The 27675-nt window shown below is 30.7% G+C and overlaps 2 protein-coding genes across 12 annotated transcripts in view; one reads left to right on the top strand and one right to left on the bottom strand.

Moving 5' to 3' along the window:
* LOC106687298 (normal mucosa of esophagus-specific gene 1 protein) overlaps nucleotides 1-27675 on the top strand; it is a 109012-nt gene that overhangs the window by 49188 nt on the left and 32149 nt on the right. The window contains exons 3-4 of the mRNA XM_014431096.3: nucleotides 13947-14032; nucleotides 14859-14922. Of these exons, the coding sequence (XP_014286582.1) occupies nucleotides 13947-14032; nucleotides 14859-14922 (150 nt within the window). The remainder of the gene's footprint in view (nucleotides 1-13946; nucleotides 14033-14858; nucleotides 14923-27675) is intronic.
* Nucleotides 9922-27675, bottom strand: part of msi (musashi) — a 562348-nt gene continuing 544594 nt past the window's right edge. For 7 of the 11 annotated variants that reach the window (XM_067046277.1, XM_067046274.1, XM_067046273.1 and 4 more), the window contains 2 exons: nucleotides 13463-13856; nucleotides 9922-12599 (listed from right to left, as the gene is read on the bottom strand). In XM_067046277.1, the coding sequence (XP_066902378.1) occupies nucleotides 11850-12599; nucleotides 13463-13849 (1137 nt within the window). In that variant the 5' untranslated portion in view covers nucleotides 13850-13856 and the 3' untranslated portion in view covers nucleotides 9922-11849. Of the gene's footprint in view, nucleotides 12600-13462; nucleotides 13857-14075; nucleotides 14715-16714; nucleotides 17011-23759; nucleotides 23799-23873; nucleotides 24053-27675 lie in introns of those variants that run through there. The other 4 variants (XM_014431086.3, XM_014431088.3, XM_014431084.3 and 1 more) reach the window with 4 other exon arrangements.

Raw genomic sequence — 27675 nt, 5'->3', positions numbered from 1 at the left:
AAAGTGAGTGTAATGTGAGAATATTACCATGTATGTAATGTACACTACATTACCTCAGCAGGCTTGCTCCCCCTTGGCGAAATCCTGCCTTTGATAATGCACCTTATCTATTTAACATGCATTGCATTGTCTTCTGATGTAGAGTACCTCATTTTTTACATTGGTGCCAGACTTACTACAGTACCACAACCATTAGTTTAGAATTTCTATTGATCGCTTTAAGCAGCAGATTAGCGACACGGCCACTATAAAGCAACCCATTCTGGTGTGTAAAAATTAAAGATGAAACATACCTATGCAACCCTTTTCAATAGCAATGTGTTTAACACTAATTTACAAATAGGTCCGCATAATTATTCAAATATAAGGATGTAAAAGAATCTAAGTTAATTATTTCATTGCTCAGCTAAGTAAATAGTACAAGCCATGTTTCAATTTAAAAAATAAGGCATGGAATGCTAAAACCAGTTAATTTCGCTTATTATTTTTTCTCTAACAGCTTTTGAACTCATAATAAGGTAAGGATTACTATCGAAATCAACTAAATTTCATGTTTAGAGAAGTTTGTCGGGAGGGTGCGGCCTTTAGGCATAAAGTAAATAAATATTGTTTTGTTTATTTGTTGTTTTTTGCTGACCGCACTCCCTGACAAACTTCTCCAATCATTAATCCATGGTCAACTATCTACACCTCATTAAAAATTTCATGTTTTTAACTGCTTTTGGAAGAAAACATCTCAACTAAGGAGCCAGGATATCGTTTGGTGGAAGAGGAGATTACTTTTTTGTAGGATTGTACTTTTAAGAAACTTGCCTCAATCAGGGACATTGCATAAACAGTATTTTCTACACCAATCTGTATTATTTATGAAGAGGAAATCAATAAAATTGCGAGTTAATCCTCAATTGTGTTTAGCTGCTAATAAACAGCTTGCTCATCAGTCCATCAGGGGTTATTGAAATGGATAAGATATAATTGATTAAATTGAAGACAGATGAGACACAAAAACATTTTTTTTTTTTTTCGGCTCACTGACTTGACTATACCCAACAAAGAAGGTCTAATACAAATGATGATGTAGGATTCTTAGTAATTGTAGAATAATGGTATCTTTTATGCTCTGAAACTGATTCTCCAAAAAATTACTTGTAGGATGGTTCCTCTACTTCTAAACCAAAGGCTTTTATTGAAAATTGTTTTCCACCAAATTCTTGTAAGTAAGGAAACCATTTTGTATAAATATCCTCTTTTTTTTTTTCGCTTGCACCATGATATTGACCATTTGTTTATTACTGTAATTGTACCAATTGTAACTTACTGTAGGCTATGTTATTACCATAGATTAGAAACATTACAATTCTAAGCTATTCTCTTCATGATCATAATTTGGGAATTTATTTTTGATTTCAGGTAAGTTGAAGAGCATCATAGTAATCAAATAAAATCTAATACAATAATCAGGTAAGACTATTAATGTCTAGTACGATAGATATTCATATTGATATTTAGCTGCTTATTTTTCCAATAATTTTCATTAAACGCATGAGTGGTCAAAATAAATAGTATAGTTGTCCAAGTCGTTTTACAGGAGTCAAGATGAAGCAAGGGTGTGGGGAATTCATAATAAACATTGTAGAAATGTATTTTTGAAAACTGGAGCAGACTTAATATATTTAAATTAAATATGAACTAATGTAATAGTAAAACGAGCAAGGACCAGAGAGACAGTCAGATAGTGACAAAGGAGACTAATTCTCTCTCGATCTTACTTCTTTTGAAGACAGTCTAGACAGAACCTCCAACCTCTTGATTCAATTCCGGCTAATGCAAACTCATTTTACAGTTGAGTGAATCTAAATAACAGTTCTAACACTAACAATTCTCAACAAAGTTTCATGAAGAAAATTTTTTGGTGTCAATGAGAAGTTAAACTGGTATTTTTCTTGTGGGCCAAATTACACCAAACATGATTAAGATATATGTTACTGTTTGACAACAATAGTGTATAGAATCGAATAGAACCATGGGTCAAAAAAGTTTGAAAATAACTGGTCTTAATCAGGTTTTTCTGTTGAGTGGATGAACACAAATAAAAAGTGTGTACTGTTTAATTTTTTACGGTATATAACACACACGGTACATCATAACTGTAGTGAGAACAAAGAACACTAGCTTCGAAGTGATCACAACAAAGACTTTACATTATGTAGTGCCAAACAAAGGACTTACAATGGCTAGTGATCTATAATCGATATATATTGACAGTTTGCTACAGAGCAACTAATATACAATAAAAAATGAATTGTATATCACACTTTAACATTTTCAACCTAATAAATTTGATGTATTTTAAAATCTAATGTAGAATAAGGTAGAGAATTTGTTTTCTATTATATTTGAAAGAAATTATTTGTAGAAAATTTTCTCAACAAATAAAACTAAGATCAATGGGATTTAAATGAAGAAACTAGAAAAAAAGTATCCATTTATTAAAAATTTAAGAAGTAAATTTATTAATTTATTTACATTAAAATTCATCAATAGAAGTGTAAATTTTTTCAAACTTGCTGTCTTGAGGACCACTTACAAACGAATTAATAAGTATTGACATCAACAAAACAAAAGTTTGTTGAGTTAAATTTCTTACAGTATTGATGATCAAATGAATTATGATTTATAAATAAATAAAATCAGGAACCGTATATATTTCTATTTTTTTTACAAGCATTATCCAGATACAATAGACACATATAAATACTTCCATCTTAATTCCATAACCGCATATTTTTTCGTTGTTCAATTTCTCTTTCTCGGGAACAATTTGAAAAGTATCACAAATTATACAGTACTCAATCTAAAAGTTAATAAAATTGTCAGAAATTATTAAAAAACGATCATCATATTTTCATTCTATGCATAATGAAGCAACTTTAAAACGAGCAGAATCATTAGTATAGTAGTATAACTAAATAATTGAATTTCTTATTAAAGAACACTTGTAAGTTCAGTATCTGACGAACTCCATTCTGATTGATTATTTAAGTATTAATGTGAAGTAGAGAAACCAGTATTAAAGACAACATTCAAATAATTGAAAAAATATATCATATATTACTTATATAATATATATGGTGTAAGTATAGAACTAGGTAATGGCAAATTTTGACAACGACAAGGTTCCATTAGTTAAAGTTCACATTTAATACAACTGGTTAACAACAAATGTATCATTTTCAAAAATAGTTATGCTGATCACTGGGAAAAAATACTACTCTATAACTAAGCAAATTCATACATCTAGTTATCAGGAAAGCTGAATTGTAGTTACCTTGTTATATTCTCACAATATATACAATTAAATATAAAATACAAGATCAGTTGCAAAAGGTTATAATTTCTGAAATGTTAATGTTAAGAAAATTTTGATAAATCTTTGAAGTTTTTTTTTCTTCAACTTATTGGCTTTAAATAACCTAAATATAAAACAATTAACTCTAAATATATTAAGAAATTTAAATCTTTTTTGGTATTTTTTTCATACAGCCATCCACAGATATGTAAAATATACATTTTATTAATGTAAAAAGAAACAAAACTCCTCTCTTAAGGCAGCCACTAACGATTATTTCACATAAATATATGATGGTAAAATATGAATTTTCATCTAAAACAAGTCGATTCATTTTATTTTCTTCATAGTCCTTTATATAAATCTCAATTGATAAAACTAGATTCATCTCTTTTTTAGAAAACACTCCTTTTACTCTTCTTTTAATTAGGTTATATGGTCTTGTTTTAATTCTATTAGATTGAACTTAAGAAACATACCCTACTTACACTAAAACTAATATTTCATTTAAAAAATCGCACATTAGTCTTACCCTCGTCTAAAAAGATTCATCATAATCATAATTATTATGAACTATTTGGATTCATCATTGCCATGATATAGGAAATGTTTTTACAAAGTTTCACAAATAGATCAATTTTTTTTTGGAAGGTTATTAGTATTTTACTGCCTGTAGGTATATGCCTAGAGTAGAATAATCGTAAGTTAAACTAAAATCCAAATTTTTTTTTCCACCTGTTCTTGATTTTAGAGTCTGTTTGATGTTATCAAAATCAGTGATGGTTTTTATGTGACATAGTATTTCTGTCACACCTATCAAGTGTCAAAATTGTTCAATTTGACTTCCCAATTTTTGATTTAATGAAAAGCTTCTCTAGATTTATTAATTGTCTTCATAGCCCCTTGTGTAAATCTTAATTGATAAGTAGATTCCTCTCTTTTTTTTTAAACATTTCTTTTAATGTTGTGACAAAAGTTGATATTATTGTGAAATCTTCTTTGTTTTAAATTATTAACAGTGACAGGACTTGCCGGTTTTGAGTTCCAACAAATACTTAACTATAACTATCATACTTTCATTGCACCGTTTTCTGCTGATGAACTGAAAATGGTAATGGTGTTATTGTAACAAGAGGCTTGAGATGGATATTACTACATACTATACAAATACTGTTACCAATACTTATCAATAAAATCTTTTCCGTGTACACGAAAAAAAATCCTAATTTCGCTTATATTAATAAATATGTAAGAACCTTATTTTTATGGAGTTATTTAGACACTTTATTCTTGGAATATATATTCTATAGAAAAATAAAATGCTTCACATAAAATAAGTTATATTTCGACTTAAATGATGAAATGTAACAAATCAAATCATAGTTCTGTTATTGAAATACATAACAAGTTACTATGAATTATGCTTGATAATCTTTAGAAAGAAATGAAACCTCCTAAGTACAATTTTATCATATCAGGATTAGGAAATGAAGTTTGATTGAGGGAAATTTCTCTTAATACAATTAAATGAAATGTTTCTCTTATTCAATTTTATTTAATAAATATTTTATCTTTTGAGCAGAGGAAGGGAAGTGTTTCACTTTTTGTCTGATAAGATTATTTTCAAACATATGAGAAAACAACTAAGAATTTTTTTATTAAAATATTATGTATTAGGTCAATACAGAAATAAGTAGAGGTAGTATTCCATTAGTGCTTACAAACAACTATTTTTCTTGGGGCAATCATTTATTTACCAACAAAAATTTTTTTACCAATAAATCATTAAGTTTTTCTTCTTTTACAATCCGAGTGTACCTGTAGTCTTACAGTTCAGACAGTAGAAGTTAAAAGAGGCATTGTTTTAGGAGTAATTGAATATAACAGAAGTAAAAAAGTGGTTCCTACACATTGTCTCTGAGGAAATCTCTCCTGAGGATCAAATAGATCAGAGGCAGGTGAGAAGGAAGAACCTCACCTAGAGCAACCACTTGGTTATATTTTTAAGATCTGCTATTGAAGAACATATAACAGTAACAAATAAATAACTTGTGAAGAAATTATCCGGAGGGCGGAGTGAGGTGGTAAACCTATGAGATTAGGTTTGCTAACCCTTTACAGACTGATTAGCAGGAGTGCTTTGGTGGCTCAATAGTACAAGACTTAGGGTCAGCTGCAGAGTCCATTGGCCTGATACATTTTGATATTTATGTTTTTCATTGCCAATGCTTCTTGGTAATATACAAATTTTCTCATCATCCATTATCTTCAGGGCTTTGAACCTGCATAGGTGGATTTAATTTTTTTCAAAAATATTTTAATTAAAATAAAATCCTGATTCTGAATAAAAAAAAGGACCTAATTCATGACTTTATTAAATTAAGTAACTGTTTTTGAGTTTTAGGACCATCAGAAATGTTTTTCATTGTTGAGTGTAATAGAAAATAATTTTTAGAATTATATGTTCTGGGCAGGATTTCATGCATCAGAATCCTGTAATACAAGATATTTATGAACAAAGAAAAAACTAAAGAAAATTCATGAGCTCTAGAAACTCGAGCTGGCAAGCATAGAAACTAGGATATTAGGATTTTCCTTGATAAACAGTAGATATAGCTAAAAACAGAGCTGATAAATCAGTGTACATGTCTCTAATTCTTGACTAGGCGTGCTGATCAGTTTATAGACTAAAGGGATCATCGTGCTCACACCAATAAATCAGCTCATAGTCTATCTAAAAGGTTAATAGTATGACGAGGTCTCGCATCAGGTTAGGCCGACTCTTGAGCCTACACTATTCTTATTACTGTTTCAATAACATGACAATTGTTGACTTCCACTCATTAAAAAAAGGATGAAGAAACTCCCAATGGATGCTTATCAGTTGTGGTCAGACATAAATTCACATTTATATGAATTACTTTATGTTGTCAGGTTATAACAAAAATGGTCAACACCAAATCGGGTGACAGCTTTGAACTTATAAATATTAAAATCTTTTTTTTTATCTATCTGGAACATTTCTGTTTTCAGTTCATTGAAGATAAAAATGTTGAAATGATGTGTGAACTAACCTCTCTATTATATAAAAAAGTTTTTAAAGATCACTGTGTAATATTTTATTTTACATATTTTTGCAACGAGTAGTACAATTAAATGAACAGTTGTATAATTTGTAAAAAGGGAGTTATTCATCCGTCAGTTGGACAGTGGGTACCCCCTAGTTATTTTTAAAAAAAAGGTATAATTTTTTTATGTTTCATTTTCAAATTAAAACAACAAATATATCTAATAAATTACTTGAATAAACTTCAATGCCTCTTTCTATATAAATTACCAACTCTTAAAGCATGCAATGGAAAGGGTATAATATAATACTATCTGAGCAAGAATGACAGGTTAACCTATAATCCAAAATGTCAAAAATCACCTTAATAAATATTTTCCGTATTGAAATACAATTTTTAGCAACAAGGAAGATAAGCAATGAATTTCCAAAAGTGCCTACAAAAAAAAAAAATCAAGTGTATCATATCATTCTTGTTCCAATAGTGTTGCAAAAGCTTGAAATAGAGAAGGCATTATAAACTCATAGATTTAAACTTGAATAGTCAATAGGATGATCTAACTTTGTTTCTGTAAGTAAAAACAACTTTACCTATTTATCATAGTTTATCATCACAAATCAATACTTACCTTTGCAAGACTAGTTTATATATACAATTAGGAAAAAAAGGTGCCTAAGGAAGGGGAATTCATACATAAATAAATGGGTCTCATCACAAACCATATAGAAGTATATTACAAATAATATATTAATGATAAATATGATAATTATATATATATGGTATATACACATTACAATAGGGGCTATTTCTAATAATACTTATTTATAAAGGGTTGTCTTTCTTTGAATACGAATTTCCTGAAAATACACTTAAAAGATGAGGGAATATATAAAATATTTTTTCTTTTTTTTTTTTTCTTTTTGTTTTTGATTTAATTTTAAATATTTTCAAAAGGAAGACAGTGAGTGGTCGAGATACACCAATAAATATCCAAGGTGTGACAAATGATTGACTAGTAGATATAATAATGAGTATTTAAATATAATCTTGATTATCACAATATCAATACAGGTACTTTATTATTGTTTAAAAACGTACCTATACATTAAGAAAAAGATTTTTTAATAACAATCTAGACTAATAACTAATTTTAAAGCAAAACGTTCGGTAAAAAAATTAATAAATAAGTAAAATATAAAAAAAAAATGTCTGCGATGGGAACTATATAAACGTTGTAGGCCTTAAGATTTATACGACGATATTAGGATAGTATTTGGTAGAGGAATTTGGTTCAGGTTCGCCACACAACATCAATAGCAAATAATCTATGATATTCTATGCCACATATCTACTTACCTCATCACTACTTGCCAGCTCAAAATGTACATTGTTTGATGTTCAACACTACAGTTTGGTTAAATAAATTCCGAAATCTACAGATATTAAAAATCAAACCATTCAGAAATCGTAAGCTTTGTAATCTACACCTCAATGTGAATATAAATCAGCAATAAGGTGCTAAAAAAAACAACTTTTTTTCTTTAAAATTTCTATCTGAATTTTCACTTCACTAAAAGTTTTAAAAAAAATACACAGATACTGGCTATGCACAAAAATCTAGCTCGAAGAATATATAATTTATCTCAAGGATAAAATACAAAAGATCGGTTTTAAAAAACAACATACGCTGCATCATAGAAAATAAATGCAGTTGTCTCCCATATAAAGGCACTGTTTGAATATTTAAAAAATTGCATGTTTTTACGTGTGTGTCGGTTCTGATAAACCAGCTCTCACATTGGTATATTATATAAAACTAACTAACATAATAAAAGTAAGTATTTAAAATTATCCGATAAATAAATGAATAATTTATCTAAGAGAACTATTTACAAGTTGATAAATTACATTATTCGATGTCATAATATATTCTAAGAAGATGTTAATAATCGGCACTTGAAATTTTTAACATTTAAACTACAATACAGCTATAAATTCACAAGTTATAACTTTGAGTAACTCTTAAGATAATACTTTTCAAGTCTTTAAGATTTCTATTTCAAGGAATGTAAAATGAAGAACTTTTAAACATATTTCTAAGAGCAAATAAGATAAATAAAATATACATCATTAACAAATAATCGTTTTTAAAAATACAACAAAAAAAGGAAGACTAAATATGGAATGGTTAAATCTGATTAGCTTAAAAAGTATCAAAAAACAACAAAACAAAGTCATCTATTTACAATGTTAATCACTGGAAAAGGCCTAGGATTAATAAAGCAAAAATTTATTTAATTCTTTCTAAAGTCTAGCAATTATTATGGATTTTGTTATGAAGTCGGTCATGCCACATCAACAACTAAACTTCTAAACAAGTCGATATGTTAAGTTTTATCTTTTTTTTTTGGGTACCTCTTTCTCTCTCTTCTACAATCTATTTGAAAACAATTCACACATACTAATGGTTAGAACTGAAGGCTCATGCGTAATACTAAATTGTAGTTATTAGTTGTTGAAATATTAAAATAAAATTCGAATTATTCGACAATATATATAATAATAAAGAGATTAATTTGTTATTAGATTTTTCCAAGAAAAAAAATATTTTAAAAATACAACTCTAGCTTTAATCATGCAATTCAGTTAGTTCTGAAGGCTTCTTTTCTTCTTATATCATGCAGTCGAGAGGGTGTCCAATATGAAGATTGAGAAGATGAACCTCATATAAATTATATTTTACATTTATTTTATTTTTTTCATTCTATGATATTTGTAAATGATATGTAACTTGATGAATGGGAAAGCTTGTTGATGTTTGTTTGGCATTTAAAAAGCACAGCGCTGGGCAATGGGGTCTATGCAGTCGTCATTGACCCCGCTGCCTAAGTGCCAACAACAAACAGTTCCGTGCAGTGTTATATCACAGGAAAGCAAGTGACCATTATCAATAAATAGTATCGACCATTATTATTATGAGATGAAATAAAAAATAATTAAAAAAAAAAAACGGAGTTGTCTAAAAAAACGGAAGCTGAAAAAACAGTCAGTCAAGGCCAAGCATAAATACCAAGTTAATTCATATTAAATAAAAAAAAATTGTAGAAGGAATTATAATGTTGTTATTATGTAATAATAAAAATTTTCAATGTCAAGCAGAGCACTTACTACTTTCTGAAAACTACTTTATTCAATAAACTGAGCTACAAGTGCATGGGGTAACCCATTCTACACACTACACACTGAAACTACAAAAACATCTAACACTAAATAAACTTTGTCAAAGTGATACTTAAATGCTACGACTCCACCAAAAAAACAGCAACTAGTCGACAAATATAAGAGGAGACAAGGTTAATATATAGTTTTATACATGACACAGTTGCGAGACCAAACCCTCTTCCACCACAATTAACTAAAAAATCAATATCAGGAAAATACAATCTTTTTTTATAACTCTCTCAAATGTCATCCTATTTTTTTTTATTTTTTTTTCTGCTAAGAATACAAAAATAGAGGGTTATTTACGTGATACCTCAACGGGTCTCCTAAAACTGTTATTGCTCTCTCATAAGAATATTGTCTCGAACGGCGAAAGGAAAACTGATTTTATATTCAAAACGATATACTTTGTTAATAAAAATTGTCTATTTGGCACTCATTGTCAACTATGAGGTAACTCAAATCGATTTCTAAAATGTTTATTTATTACTTGAGGAACACGAATGCTGTACAATATTTTACAATTTATAATCCTTTTTCCTTTCGCACAATCATATAGTTATCAAGGCCCAAAATATTAAAAGCCTGAAATGCACAATTTGGGCAATAAGTACTACAAACTATTTATACATAACACACTGTTAACATCCAATCTTTTTTTTGTTATTTTTTCTTTTCTTTTTTTTTTTTAAATACATAATTTGTGGTTTATTAACCACCCTTAGATATTTATAAATATATATATTTATATATACCGTATAAGTATTTACTTATATATAAATATAGACTTCAAGACAACCTGTACAATGAGACAGGGCTTAGCAAAATAATGAAGCCAATTTAAAAACTACAATAAAAAATACTATACTAATAATAAAAATATTAAAACTTTGCAATGACAAATGTTTGCAATTTGTGAGTATTTAAGACCAAATTACTGTAAAAAGGAATGCCCTGTTGTGAAAGTTTTTTTTTATAAAGGTGCATTACTGCATACTGGTTAAAAAACAACTAATTTTCATTTATTATTTTTTTTTATCTACATATAAAAATAAGTAGAATGGGACGAGGTGGTGACAATTTACGACTCTGTTGTTAATTTAAACTAATGTTAATCTTTGTATAGACTACTTTAGGTGTTAGAGTGAGTCGGATTGCAACCACCTGGCCACAAACCAAAATATTTTGGTCCTCAAAATCACATGCATGAAACTTCGATGTTTCTATTTCTTTTTTTTTTTACTTTTATACAAAACATGATTATTGGAGAAAGGCTACAAATCTATGGAATGTTTTAATTTTGAAATAAGTACAATCTAATAAAATAATAAAGCGCAAAACAAAAAAAAGAAAAATGCAAATAGAGAAGGAACAAAACATATAATATTAATAATAATAATAATAATAGTAATAATTTAGTACAAATGGTTAAAACGAAATACTCAGTCGTGATGTGGATAATAAATAGTATATCACTACAAAGTGTGGATAAAGAAAATAAACAAGTGACTAGATAGTAGAGAGACTGATTTGGCCACAAAAGTAACATCATTTTTAAAGCATAACAAAACCACATAGTGGACAACTGCTAACTATTGCAAAATGCAAGTATTGAGGCGTGAAAGCCCAATGTAAGAGATGTAAATACATTTACGGTCTCAACTGTTCAGATCTAAGTCTAAAGTACAAATACCCACACTTGAGATCAACTTATATATACACATACTCACAACACGATAAACAAAGTCTCTAAGAGGTTTTTGTTTTTTTTCGAGACATGTATGGCACGCCCCTTTCTATCTGGGGATATCGAAACAATCGCCCAAAATACGGCATTATCAACAAACACTAATATAACAACAATTTTACAGTATATCGCCTTTGATAAGACGAAAAAGTCGAGAATCACAATCGTCAAAATTTACAAAAATCTCGATATCTTTATCATTTATATATCACTATAACCTATTTTTATCTGCATTATTTTATATATATATGTATATATATATATATATATATGTATGTATAAGATATATAATATCAAACCAGTTTCAATGGAAGATTCAAAGATGGGCATGACGCTAATACTGTCGCTTATTGCAAATTATTGCTAGTGAAGGGCCCAAAAGGTGTGAGCAAAAAAGCTGTCAATAGATAAGGGTAGATCGATAGTAAAATGATAACGATGGGTTTTTATACATTTACCCGAGTTAGACGTACATGCCCATACCGTACATGGAACCCCAATCAACCCCCTGGAAACTAGACATATCCACATTGGGAAGGGTGTAGCCCTGATACGGCGAGGCTGGAGTGAGGGTGGGGGGAGCAGGAGCTGCAGGTGTAGGTGTAGCAGGGGCTGCTACTGGATAAGGGGCATAGCGATAAGAAGCCAGACCAGGATAGCCACCAAACAGCTTGCTATAGCCTGCCACAGCCTGCTGAGCAGCAACTGCAGCTGCTGTGACACTAACCAGCGGGCCTGTAGGGACTGGGGCTGGGGCCGCCATCCGGACACCAAGGGGACCCATCATCACTCTCTTACCCAGTAACAGACCGGCTGCTGCTACTGCCTCTTTGGGCTGGGCCTTCTTACATTCTACCTTTTTATTCTTAATTGTATGGAAATGAATTTCACAAATCCTATCTACAACGTCCTCACTCTCGAATGTCACAAATCCAAAACCCCTATGCCTTTTCGTTTGTTGATCCATCAACATTACAGTCTCTTCCACTTTACCGAACTGAGAGAAGTAAGCTTTTACTTCGTCTGATGACGTGTCTTGACTTACTCCGCCAACGAATATTTTCTTAGTCTTGTTGGTGGCTTTAGGTCTATTTTTCGGTGTTGCATGTTTGGGATCGATTTTCTTTCCATCGAGGGTGTGAATTGGAACCTTGAGGACTTTTTCTACTGTGTCTGCTTCAGCAAATGTGATGAATCCAAAACCTCTGCTTCTCTGTAATACAAAAAGACAATAATTAAAATTATCGATTATTATTAATTATTAAAATGATAAAGTAGATATTCAAATATTAGTTTCTAAATTATGATAGTACTTTCAATTTTTAATCATTTATACTTTTCAAATGAAAACCATATTTAAAATATAAATTATATTTCATACATAAATACTATAAATATAAGGCACCACTCATTCTCAACCTTATGACACAGGTGCTGAATGTGTAAAAGTTTGGATTAAATTGTTTAGATGTGCCAACTGAAAATAAATCTAGTAATAAGTAACAGAGGAAACAGATTCTCAGTTGCTATTTCAATATAGCTACAATGTAATTACATGTTGGAAGAAGATAGTTGGAGTAGATTGGAAGAAGATAGTCCGGGTGCTGGTCAATGAAGGTATTAGAATAGTAAAAGAAAACTATTTTGATACCTTTATTGGCCACCACCTGGACTATCTTCCTACCATGTAATTATATGTCGATTAGAGCTATCCAAAAACAGAGAGACAGAATTGGCTAAATGATTGACAAGGCAGAAGGACTCCTTGTACAGACCTTTCTCAAATCAAGAGGAAAGGATAGGACAACTGCTTTTCAAATAGTTTAGAAACACAAAATTTAACCTAATATTAAGAGAGAATATTCATAGCAGGTGAAGAGAGGTGAGCTCCATAACATCTACAAAGTGAATATTGAAATAGAACTGATTACTGCCTTATAGTAGCCATTTAAAATCATTACCAAACATAGATTACATCTCCCAAGTATTCCTATGAACGCCTCGGTATACATATGATTTTTTATTTCTTAAAATATTTTATCTAAAGGGAGTAGCAGCTTTGGAATGAAATCTTACTTGAGTGATGGGGTCTTTCATGATGAGAACGTCGGTGACAGTGCCGAACATGCCGAAATACTGCCTCAATTTCTCACTGCTGGTTTGCCAGCTAAGACCGCCAACGAAGAGCTTAGCGGCGGAGGGATCGCTAGAGTTGGGGGTGGACCTGCCTGAAGAGGAGGCAGCGGGGGGCTGCGAACCGCCGGCGGGGGATGGCTCCTGTTGAACAGCAGGCGGCGGCGGAGCGGGCGCGGATCCTCCTCCGTTGACTTGCTTCAGCTGCTCCGATGGCTTGAGAAGCGGCAACTGGCCGCCGTTCATGTGGAGAAGGCCGAGCCCGTTCACGGGCACCAACCCGTTCATGTTGAACAGCTCCTGCTCCCCGAGGGGGGCCATCGCTTCCATGCCCAAGCTGAAACACAAAATTAATAACAATTTATTTCATTACATAACAAAATTTAATTATGGTATAACATTAAAATTTATTTTTTATCATTTGCAGATCCTCCCACTAGTTTTCCTCATAATAGGCGATATGATATTCGCTACTGCCATGTCGACGTGGATGTATAACACCAGGGACATTGTGTAAGTACTTATAGTAATCAAATTTACAATACGTATTCCGTACCTTTAGCTCGATCAGAAGTGGACTATCCCTTCGCCAAGACAAGAGTGGTGAACAATGATTTACTACACAGAATAAGCAACGGCTCAAAGGTTCTGAAAACGATATTCAGCTCCAAGCCGGACATTGAAAACTGCATTTTGAATAAATTATTTAAACGCTGTCGAGGGGCAAGGAGTTGTCCACTTTTTTTCGACGTTTTTCTTACGTTGTAATGATTTAGTAATTTGGAGATGATGTAAGTTTTATATAAAACATTATTTGACACAGCTCTTCTGTACTACAGGGTATTGAGGACTTTACAAGTTTCATTTTGTTTCGATCAAGAAATAATCAATTAGATCTAGCCCGAATGGTCAAAATTAATATTATTGATCCCTGTGGGCAGCTAGCAAAGGTTACTGGCTCAATGATCCAATTTGGACATCACCAATACCACACCACCTCAAGATCTAGCATGTGAACGGTTTCAGCAGACCCGAATCATTCCTTTTACCTTCGAGGAACGAGACCGCGCAAGTGCTATCGAAACTTCAGGGGACGTGATAGACCTAGAGGGGGTACGCGACTCGACCCTGGATAAATGGTTAAAATGAGATCCTATCGATTACGAGCATATTATCGATTGTAATTAATAACAAGTGAATAGTATAGTAGAGTGAAGGGAGAGATATAACAGTACAGAGGGGCTGGATCATTGATCAGAGAGGCGCGCATGGCAAGGGGGCGCATGCCCGACCTGCGCCCTCGGCGTTCCTCCCACCCTAACCCTTCTTCCTGTTTCAGCATCGACCGAAGCAAGAAGCCCATCAACGAGCAGATGGACCTCCTCAAGCCGTACGCCCTCAAGGTGAGCCCCGCTGCCTCGGTGATATTGTCCTGTCACAGCAGTAGTGATCCTTCTTACCGCTGTCACGGGACATAACCACCGAGCCGCGGTAGAACCCCGTCGCTACAGCTACATATTCTCTACAGTGTCTGTGTCTCAGTGATCAGTCTGTGCCACAGTGTTTAGTGATATCTGTACAGTGTTGTACACCAGTTATTTTGTGAAAATATCTTACTCATAAGTCAAAATGTTGCTACTATACTGTAAGTCGCCTAAACTGTATCTACTATAGTAGTAGTGTAAATAGAAAGATTGTAGTCTTGTAAAATTTCCTTTTTTGTTTTCCTATTTTTATTTTGTTCTTTATTCGAAATGTCAATAGCACTTTGTGAATGTACTGTTCAAACTTATATTCTTTATTAGGAGCTGTTTTCATAACGCTTTGAATCCATTTGCATTTGGCTATTAGTTTTATATGTCTGTAAATGTTTCAATATCCGATATGGTAGAGCACACTGACACAAATTATACATAGTAACAATATATTATTGTTTGAGTTTGTTGTATGTGATGAACTGATTTGAAAACTCCCCCATACCAAGCTCCCTAATCCACGTAACCCAGGAGGTAAGGTTAGGCTGTTGAGTTTTGTGATAGAGGCTTGTTGTTATCAGAGAAAAGAGATATAAAACAATTTGGAGGTGGTTTGGCCAGCTGAAGGGAATCAATAGAAGAGGAGTGGAAGGGATGGAGGGTAGGCGTTGTCGGCCGTGTGTGAGAGGGAGCCTTCAGATCAATACCGACGGTGACGCACTCTCCTCCAACTCCTCCCAGCTCCCGATACTCCCTTCTTCGGTGTCCGCGATGTCTGTCCTCTGCAAGGTAACAATGACCTTACCTCCCGCAACTAAAAGTTATGCGATCGATTAGCAAAATGTGCCAATGGCATGGTGCAACCTCCTTGATGTGCGAACAATTCCCATATTTCAGTTTTTATAAAGCTGGTACGGGAAGAATTAAACAAAATCATTTTCAGTTTATACTTCCGATTATAACTTCAGTTAAACGCTCATTTCCAATTATTTAATGTAAAACTTCAGTTATTAAAATTTTCATAAGGAATGAACGTATCCTATTTCAATAAATATACTTTTCTTGCAACTGCAGTCCTTAAGGACAAACAAAAACAAGAACATGTAGAAATGATCCGAGACCAAACGGAAATTTTAAAAAACTGAGTGGTGAGCAGTGTTACTAGAGCCTAATTTATCCTCTCAGTTCCTCGCATAAAGGTTGGGTGTACACACAGAAATTGCCTTCAAAACCACAGTTCCCATCTCTTGAGAACCTATTACTGATTTTCTGTTTATAAAGCTTTATTCACTACGCTATCTAGTTTCATAAATCTGAGAAGAATAATAGTAAGCTATAATAATCGAGCTTAAAGGTGGTAAATAGGTAATCATTTATTTAAAAAATAAGAACAAGCTGGTGAAATTTTACTACACTTAAAGTAAAATCTACACGAAACGAAGGCACTACGTTTACTCTAAATCCTTTACTATTACATTTGAGATAAAATTTCAAAACTAGAAATAATATGAATAAACGAATGTAAACAAAAGTTTTTATATTATCTATAAGAAGATGGTCAGGGTTATATTATACGTTATAAGTTATAAGGTTAGAGAATAAAAGTATCTTTTAATACACAGCTTTGAAAAATCTGCCATTTATAGCATCGATTTTCATTAATCGAATTACGATTATAATTGACTTTATGGATTATCACCTAAAACAATAACATACTTACCGTATTACCGCTCCATAGCTAGTAATAAGCCACTGCATTTTAGTGTAGCAAGCTGTACAACATTTCGATAACGAAGTTAAACAATTAAGATAAAATAAGGAACGATTAAGTACAAACCGCGTATCAACAATTGGGCCCACCATGTATAACCTCCTCTAGGCGGGAATATAACTTGTCCAATCACGTGACACCCTCCGTTGCTATGGAAACGTCTCGCCTCCGGCAACTTTTGAATACACATTTCGTGTACGTTGAATAAAACGCAAACGCTATTCAACGACTTAATCGATCGGAATAAACATTTTGTAAGCCCTCAAATAACTCCTAATAATTGATTGATATAGAATGAAAATTATGTATACCCTAGAGTGCCTACCCTCCTTCTGGGTAAAAGACTAACCTTAAATTACTTCCACTGATGGTTTATAACTTGATGAAAAACAAAATTGCCTACATATTTCTGATTATAAAATTTTATATTCTTCAATTTTAGGTAGATTAATGGACCACTTAGCATATGCCGGTGTGTATTTTTATTCTTGATAGTATAATAATAATATATTTTTAGTGCAAGTAGTGCTATGGAATCGGTACAGGCACAAGTGTTGAGCAAAAATTTATTGCAATTACAATTAATTTTCAATTACTGTAATTTGAAACAACAGATAAGAAATTAAAGTCATTAGTTTAACAAAAGCAATCACAAATACTGATTGCAATCACTTCTTGTCCGACACTGACAAACAGTAAAGGTATACGACGATAATATTGACCCAGTTATTTCAAATCCCGATTGATCCAGTTTTGGAAAACACACTAAGTTTTATCGGTGGTTAAAAGGTTTTTTTTTTCCTAAATTATGGTAAAAAATATGTTGATTTTAAAGTAAAAAAAGTTTAGATCAACTAGGGAATCTTAACATACATTTAAATACAATTATTCGGTCATAAACTGTAATGAAACTACTTCAAGACACTGTTTGAATTCAGAGCATTCTGACGACTAACTTTCTGAAGATGAAACTGTATTTCAATTAGTTTGAAGGAACCGTTAAAGTAAAAAAAAAAAATAAAAAAATAAAAGTATTCCTATAACTCAGACAATATGACCTCTAATACTTGCTTATACAACCCGTTTATCAGAATAGTAATTTTCGTTTTTTTTGGGTCAGTAAAACTTAAAAAATAAGACTTTTGCATAACAGGCCTCGTATATTTAGTAAAATAAGTTTTACTAGTTTACAACTTTAGAAAGTAGATTTTTTTTTTAAAAATATTATCTTTAAACAACAACCCTCTGGTTCCCAGACAAGAGGAATATGCCATTTTTTTCCTCCCCTAAATTTTTTTAATGAAGCACTTAGTCCCGTACCCAAGCCCACCCCCTCTCTCCTCACAGTGGAACAGACTACTTAAAACATTTTGTAATTTTAATTGCACTAATACAGTGAAAATAGCTAACATATGAAAAACAAATCCAATATTAATACTAAAAAGTTTCAAATCAAAATGTTTTTGAAATCTTTTTAGGTTATTATGCGAGCATCATAAGATAATATTAATTAGTAAATATTTAAATAATACTCTATTTTCTCGATTATATCGATTTTCCAACGAAAAAATGTATTCTTTCGCTAACGGAAAAACAAAGAAAATTGACTGAGTATAAAATAAATACATTATATTACACATCATTTTCTTAATTATGGATATTCCTGATTAAATAAAACATAACAGTGAGTCCTACCAAAAATTTTATTGGTAACTATATTTTCTTTTCTAAATACAAAAGTTTATTTGAAGAGTTTTCTATCAAAAGTTAATAAACCACTGATCAAAAGTAAATGTTATGGTGGCCGATTGAAATTATACATCTAAAATTCATCAGTTTATTTAAAAATTTAAAATTTCTTCTCATGTCAACAAGATGTTATAGATTAACATTTCCAATAAAAATTTCAGTTACATACATGAGATGCTGCGTGTAATAATTTTTATTAATTGAAAGTAACATTTAATTCACGGCCTTTGTGATGAAGCACGTCAAAATAAAACTCCGAATCCACCATTTCGTTCGGCCGGAGTGTCCTCACCAAGGGCGATCAATATTAGCAGTCGACCCTAGCAATCGATATCCCTCCGGTAGCAGTGTGGCCAATAGTCAGATCCAAACTAACTTTTGACACAATCGAAGAAAAAAATTAACAAGGTATATAAACTGAAGATCTATAGTTGATTCTTTTTAAATAATATTCAAATAATAATTTTTAATTGAGTTAATAAGCTAATATAATATGAAGCTAAGTAAAGGGAATATTGAACCCTTTAAACTCCATTTGATTATTTTTAAAATTTTTATAATGTTTAGCTCAAAAAGTGCTTTGGTACATAGAACTTTTAAAGTCAGTTGTTAAAAAAAAAAAGTAAATAAATAACCTACAAACAAAACTACAATACAATATTTATTGCAAAACCCTAAACATTGTACAGGCTATCTGAGCAAAATTTAACCATAACGAATTTTATTTAGACAAAAAGATAATTTGTAATATGGGCCAACTGCTTTTAAATATCGGAATATAAACACCAGGATACACTGTTTGAACCAAAAAGAACTATTAGAGTTTTCAAGATTTTATATATTTATAAACCCTACGATTTTCTCACAAACAACCCTGAATATGAATATTTCACCCAGTATTGATTGACAGTTTATTTTATTTTTTATTCGAACCTGACCTTGAGAAACGATTCGATCTTAGTAATGGAAAATAATTAGTGACAGCTAAAGGAAATATAAAAAATAATTGCAGTTTTTCCCCAACATATATTGTATTTTTTATGCAATATATATACACATATGTATGAGGGAAATGTATGTAATGTAACCAAACCCTCTAAAAGAATAAATAGCTGGCAAAACAAAATAATCGCTTTTCATTTAAAAGTGCTACCGGTATATATCAGATTGGAGTTCAAATTATTTACGATATCGCTAAGAAATATATTTTTATCAAAACTGTATTACTCAAGACTCTTTACTAAATACAAACCCCTATTTTTTTTTCGAAAACGATATAACAGTTAAAAAGACTAAGAAGTTCTTAATGATTTTAGTGATTTTCTTTCCAACACTATAGCCTGAGGGCCTCACTCAAAGAAGTGTAAAAACACGCGAAAGAGATTGTTTCAATAAAGGCATTGAGCAAAAGCAGCCCTTAAATCATAGGCTCAATTGCAAACCAATAACAACCTTTTTTTTTTCTATCAACAGGCAAATAATTAAAAAACAAACCAAAAGAATGTTATTTAAATACGGGGAGAACTTTAATATCAAGTAGACAAATTTAGCAGCTTAAGAGCATAACCAGTAAATATTAGAAGTACGTATAACATATTCAGATAGAAACACTGGAAATAAACGAAAATACAAATAAAATAGGACATACTGACAGACTTTTATAATTTATATTACCCATAATATTAATCCGAGTCTTAAAAAAAAGTGGCAACGAGACCTATAGTCTGAATGAGGCCTATTCACTACCGTCCGATGCCGTTGTCACAGAGAACATTTACTAGCCATAAATGCTGTTGTAAATATTATACTTAATAAAGGATATATTGGCCATGGTATCCATTAATATAGTAGAGGGTAGGGTCATTCGGACAAACCAAACCCCGCGCATTGTATGACACACGCAAGATCAATACCAGCATGCCTCTCAACTTCGGAATGACCGAAATAAAAACTTAAATAAAACTATCAATTTAAAATACAAATTTTCTGATTTATTTGTTGGAATGACAAATTTCCTTGCAGAAGTATTGTTTAATAAAAATAAATTTATCGCAATTTTGCAAATATCGTATACTTTCAAGCTACTTTCTGTATTTAAAATATGGAAATTGCAACAATTAACTTTTTTTAAATTTAAAATAACGTGTTGATTGATATTTACAACAAATATTTACAGATCGACTAAAGAATGATAAAAATTATTCTCCTAACTTTAGTGTAAGAATATTATTTAAATCGAAAGATTATGGGGAGTCACAAAACAAGAAAACATACAGAAATACTAAACTTTTTATAATTTGATAAATATTGATGAGACATTGATTTTATATCGATTAAACAATAAAAATAACAAGTGAAGAAAGTATAACATCAATAATAGCCTTCTAATGTTAAAATGGATTTCTATTATGTTACTGATCATTAATAGTTACTAATCGATACGTCATTAGAAAATGACAGATGTAAAGGAACAAGATAATGTTTATTTCACATCTTATATTAATGACAATAAAAGTCTTTTTAAATCCAACTTTAATTGAATAACTGTGACTAAATTATTTTTGTGAAAAAAAAACTCAGAGAAGATAGGAATTATAAAATACACAGCGACTGCTGTCTGAGGTAGATACTGATTTAATATCGGTGAAAATTACAATTCTGACAATTAATTTCTTAAAAATTATAAAGTTATAAATCCTAAGACAATACTAAATTTCCTTTTAAACCATTTACATTAATCCGAATTAAAAAAAATCAGTATTTTATTATTAATTTATGTATTTTAATTTCACAAAATTAACATTAACATTAACTACTTAAGAAGATAGCATTTTGTATTTAAATACAAAGTATTTCAAATATTTTATATTTTAAATACTTTTCCTTAAACATACTAAATACTGGGTAAATTATTCTAATTAAGTAATTGTCGTAATAAATTAGTAATTAAATACGACATCATTTTTTTTTTTATAATCCAAAATACTTTGTATTGAAATTTATAAGATATTTTAACAGTCTGAAATTTTAAAATTCCAACAAATAAGTTGTTCATGAAATAAAAATCTTCCAGGCATTGCGCGAACAGCTGTAGTTTTAAAATGGGTTAGATACACTTTAGAATTTATTATGAGTTTTCAAACAGTTTACAGTAAAGCCACTTCGCTGAGTGGTTTTAACGTATTATATCCCAAACGACTACCGAAATCGTTAAAACGGCATTCCTATAGGAACCGAACGTGCCAAAGTAAACTTAGAAAAAAAAACTTTTTAATGCTTCAATGTCCCAGAACGTGGCTTATCTACATCGCGACTTTGCTCTTCCCCGCTTGGTCTCGTTAGATTTTACTGACTAAGCGGGAATCGAATTAAAAAACATAAAAGAAGAGAAGTTAAAAGCAAATGCTAGTCTGATGGTCATTGAAAAAATGTTAAGTAAATATTACAAAATATTCAAGTAATTCACAACGAAATCAAGTAAACAATGTTTTATAAAAATATATTACAAATTTTAATAAGGGATCTCATTTTTCAGAAGAAAATCTATTATGAAATTTACAAAATATGACTTAATGTTCAATTATTATTACTCTATTCTGGAAAAATAGTTCATACAACGATTTTTAGACCTCACTATGAAAACAATCAAACGAACCAAATCACAACAATGTGAAATATCTCGGAATCATAAAATATTTAAGGAACTATCCAAGTAAAAAATAAAAGCCCTTTAATATAATGTAAGAGGAAATTATCAGTGCGTTTATAATTATATTTGTGAAATTTTTATCGGCCATTTAATTGTAAATACATTTTTTTCAGAGCAGTTAATTAGCAAGTTGTCTCAGGAGAATGTTTTCAAAATTTAAGAGAGGTTACGTTGACCAGGAAACCAGCTTATTGTTAGTTAATAACCTTACACGCTATTTTTTGAGCATTTTAATGAATATTTATTTTCTTTGGGTTGCAAGATAGATAAATAATACTTTTATTCATTAATTAAAAATCCATACTGCATAAAGTAAAAAGTTATGCCTTCATAATTAGATAAGATACCTAGTTACCTTGTTTTATTAAGAACAGATCTGGGAAAAAATTAGTTATCAATAAAATTTTAACTAAATTACTCTGGAAATAATATTAATTAGTGAACAGTTAATAACAAAAAAAAACTGATCTATGATAATTTATTCATGGCTCGATGTGTAAATGTTTTTTAACCTGCAAAGATTTAGAACCTATTCTTTGTTGAGAGTAAACAAAAAATAAAATAAACATATTCATTGATCATTATTTTAAATCTATATATTTGAAAATAAGAAATCTATCATATAGAAAATTTATATTAAAAAACAATGAACTTATAAAGGCAGCATTGATTATCGAACCTAAAAAACTAAGTAATGAAACGTAAGAAATAAATGATGAATATTTTTCGAAAATACGCACACCCTCTCCCCCTCCGACCATCTACTCCAAATAATTAATCAATAATTTACGAAAATATAACTAATTCCCTTTTAGGAAAATTACAACTTTTCAATTAATTTTTCTTAAAGAGAGAAGAATGGAATATGGTCCGGGGGCGGTCAAAAAAACTCAAATAGTAGAATTATACTATTTTATTTAGCCAAAGGTTAATCAATAATCTTCCAGTATGTCACAAAAGAGAGAACCTTTTCTTAAAGTTAGTGGAAATGTACTTAGCACCACTGTGAAGTAAGCCATCGATATATTTGTTTTCTGGTACCCTCTTTATATGTTTATCAATATCTAAATTAACAGTCATACAAAAATTTAACAATCACAACTTAACTTAACAACTGATAGTTTAATCATTGCCAAAACCCAGTAAACGTGAATCAAGAGCGTAAAAATAAAAATAAAAATAAAATAACAGAAATGACATTTATAAAAGTTGTTTTAACTAATCTAATTTCAGATTTATTACTGGAGTATTCATTAAGATCACTTTCAACAAACGTTACCCACAGGCTATTTATAACATATTGGGGTGAATAGCAAGGTTAGGTCTATTCAACGTAAAAACATAATGGCGTTTAGAACATCAAACTGCAAAACTTACTCCAGGCTTGTACTGTACATTACTTATTTTATTTACTTAACAGTAGTACAGAATACATTTTCGAAAAAAATTTAATACTCACGTTCCGATTTACACAACCAAGATACAATACAGAAAACAATAAAATATATAAATATAGTTAAAGACTTGGTTTCTTACATTCTTGGGTATTGCCTCTCCAACCCTTTGAGGCAGGGGCTGAAACATTGAGACCCGTATCAACCGAATATACGCAACAATTTTGCACTCTTTTAAAATAGCAAACTAAATTACCTGGTGCCGTTGAACCTGTGCAAGATGTGGTGCATTTTGGGAAGCATAGGGACTAGAACAAAATGCTCTGAACAGTGCTCATAGACAAGTGACAAACAAGAGGTGCTTAGGTAACTTTCGAGCTTCGACAGCTGGTGCGTTCCAATATCGCTGGCAGCTTTTGTCTTAATTTATTTTTCGAAAAATAGTCGAAAAGAGAAAATAATTCAAAATATATTAAAATAGTTACATCATGACATTCAAGGTGGAGAACCTATAACCTAATTTTCAGTTGAAAAATATGCTTTATTCAACCTAAGATAACAGCAACAAACAAAAAGAAGATATTGAGAAATATTTGCAATAAGCAATAAAATATTAAAGGAAAACTATATTTTTAGTTTTGACCAACGGGGGAGGGAGAAAAAACAGTAGGAATGCGCATAATTATTAAATATTTTAAGAACACTATAAAATTGATTGAGGATAAGAAATATGCATGTGAACGAATTCCAGCTGGTTTATTTATTTATTTTTTAAATTGAGTTTATTTTATGTATTTTTCCAGTAAATATTGATTATTTTTCAATTGAAATTAAATAAACAACAATTGTCAGGGTAAACAAACAAGAGACATATAGGATATAAGTAATTACTGCGATAGGTCTACTAGGCACAGTACTCAATATAAATTACTGCCACGATAGCAAAGATCATAGCATAAATGGGCATTTATGCAGTTCAAAGTTCATAAAATAGGTAAAATAATTATTTTTAAACTAATAAAATGTTATTTTTAAAAGTTTGTAGTTACTTTGCTTAGATAATGAACATCTTACACATTTTTATTTTTTTTTTTTGTTTTGTATTTTAAATACTTAATTGACGTCGACTAGAGTTACTTAGTTACAACTAACTGATAGTTTTGGTACAGTCTGCAAGAAGAGAAAGCAACTCGTCTACGGTACGGTCTCTAGAATTTCAAAAATTCAAAATAAAATCCTATATTCAATATTATAACTACTAAAAAAAAATTAAGTTGCGTTATAATAATGTTTTGTTCTATTCTAAGACAATCCTGGAATTTTTTTTTTCATTTTGTATTTATTCAGATTTGTAATTTTATGAAATATTCTGAGATTATGTAATGGTTTATGAAAATACTAAAAGATGGCTCCGAAGCCATCTTCTTTTCAGGGACCTCGATGGTTTTTAAATATAAATATTTTCTATTATATTCTTCTTCGTCTTGACCTTTAAGAATAGATTTTATTTCCCCAAGTCTGTTGAACTTACTTCCACTCTTGCGGTTATTTTTAATGAATTAAGGATATTAAAATAATACTTAGACAATTGTAAAGCAAAATATCACATAAGAAAGATAATAAAATAGGAAATTTTATAAGTGTTAGTAATGCAGTAGTAGATTTTTGTTAGTAGATTTGCCTTTTAAGGCATTTTTGATAATTCATTGCATTTTTACTTTTACTTACACAAATATGGAACACACACTAAGGGGAAGTATAGATATTGTCCAAATTTTACTAATATTCCTACAATTATAAACAATTTTTCATGTATACAATTAAAACCATATTTCAATTTCAACTAATTTGTTAAGTACATCCAATTTTTTTTTTTAATTTTTCACATCGTCACTTAATTACAATTTATAATACAAAATTTTTTAAACATTATAGTTCACTACTGGACATTCAGATGAATGTCCCTTTAGCATTAATCAATTTTATCAAACTTATACGAGGCATTATCTCTTTGGACATGCCTGTGTGCTCTTTGACTACCTTCCTATTGATATGTCTATATTTACTATTAAATTAAATTATATAACTATAATTAATAAATTAAATTAACCTAATAGCAAAATTTATTAAATATAGACTTATGAATAGAAATGATCAAACAGTGCACAAACCATATTGATATGTACAAAGAGATAATGCCTAGTATAACTTAACTAAAGGAACAGATGAATGTTTCAGTAGTGAACGATATTGTTTAAACAATGTTGTGTTACTTTAATGAAGTGACTATTCGACACGAAAGGGATGCACGTAAGAAATAAGGGGAAATTGATTATAAGGTTTTAATTGCATTCATGAAAAATTTTTTATTATTGTTATAATTGTAAGAATATTGGCACTTGTAGATAGGGAAACCCAAAATAGTACAAGAGCCGGGGAGAAAAATAGTCAGTTATTTCACCTCAATTTCTGATTACCTTAATGAAAACTATGTATAATTACTAGTAAAAATTGGTGAGTCTGCCAACTATAGGTAGGGTGAATACAAAATGACTGCTCTTATAAAAATTTAAAAAAATTAATTTTTCATTCGGAGTTCTAAATCTTTAAAACAACCAACAACAGAAAACCTAAGAGAACATCATTTAAAGGAGAGTAAATTTGCTAAAATATGAGCTCTAATAGAGCTATTTACATTCAATAGTTTCCGAGATAAAAAGCTATATGTTTATATATATTTTAGCAAATACATAAAAACTACTGGTCCTACGAAGATAAACGTCATAAACTAATTTACTGTACATTAAACTAGCTTTTGAGTATTTAAGTACTAATAGACATCTGTACGTTGAATGGTTTTTAAGATATAAATTATTTCTCAAAATAAATTATCTAACTTCTGATTTTTCAGGGCATTTTTTATGAAATGTTGCTTTTTCAAAAAGCTATATCTCGAGAACTATTCAACATAAATAGCACTGTAATGGTTCATATTTTGGAATATTTACTCTACTTTAAATTATGTTCTCTTAGGTTTTCCAGTGTTGTTGGTAGTTTTAAAGATTTAGGGCTCCGAATGAAAAATTAGTTTTTAAAAATTTTTTTTAAACGTTTTGAAACAGCCGCGATTTTTTATTCCCCTTACTATACTTGGTAGACTCCTCAATTTTGACTAGTAATTATACATAGTTTTCATTAAAGTAATAAAAAATTGGAATAAAACACCATTATTTTTTCTCCTCTTGGGCACTATTGCTAATATTCTAAAGAAAGTTTATTTTTCTCTTGAATATCATAGTAAAAAGATCACAAAATTAATTTTGTGATTTGAAAAAAGGAACAGGCCATGTCTCTTCACAACAAAAGAGGTTAGGGTTGTATTTATTGAACTCTCAACCATATTTATTCTTTATAAATATGATGAACCACAAGGAGTAGGTAACAAAAAAATAAAGAGTCAAATACGTGAGACAGACTAACTTTTTCTCTTTTTCTGTAACATTATACAGCTATCACAAATTGGTGAGATATTAGAACATTATAGGAGGACAAAGACTACGAGATAATGTTGAAGAACCTCCTTTTGTCGGCCTGGAAGGAGAAGCCATGTGGACCAGAGGCTTTGTAAATTTAAATTTTCCACCCTCGGTTTGACGGAAGTACTGAGGCTTCGACTGACTGAGCCTGCTTTGATCTGGGCCGTGGAGAGAGTGGGAGGGGGGTTCACACCCTAACAGCGTCCGGGATAAATTTACAGCTTTAAAAGGCCCCCGCTACCCACTTGGTTTAACGCTTATATACATAAATTTAGGGGTTCCGCGCTCACCGGTCTTGTATAATATTACTTCAGCTACTTGGACCTGAAGCGAGAGGGAAATATACCTCCTTCGCTCTGGTTAATACCACAACTAAATGGATCAGTTTAAAATAGCCGATAAACAAAAACTTCATGATTAAGGAGTTTTTTTTTTTTACAAAATTGATAGGAATATAGTATATATGTATATATAGTTGACCGTAAAAATTGATATATAGGAAGATGGTCAGGGTTGCGGTCA

Source organism: Halyomorpha halys, unplaced genomic scaffold (assembly GCF_000696795.3).
Source record: "Halyomorpha halys isolate HHAL.00 unplaced genomic scaffold, Hhal_1.1 Scaffold945.1, whole genome shotgun sequence".
NCBI lineage: Eukaryota > Metazoa > Arthropoda > Insecta > Hemiptera > Pentatomidae > Halyomorpha > Halyomorpha halys.
This window is presented reverse-complemented; position numbering and strand designations above follow the sequence as displayed.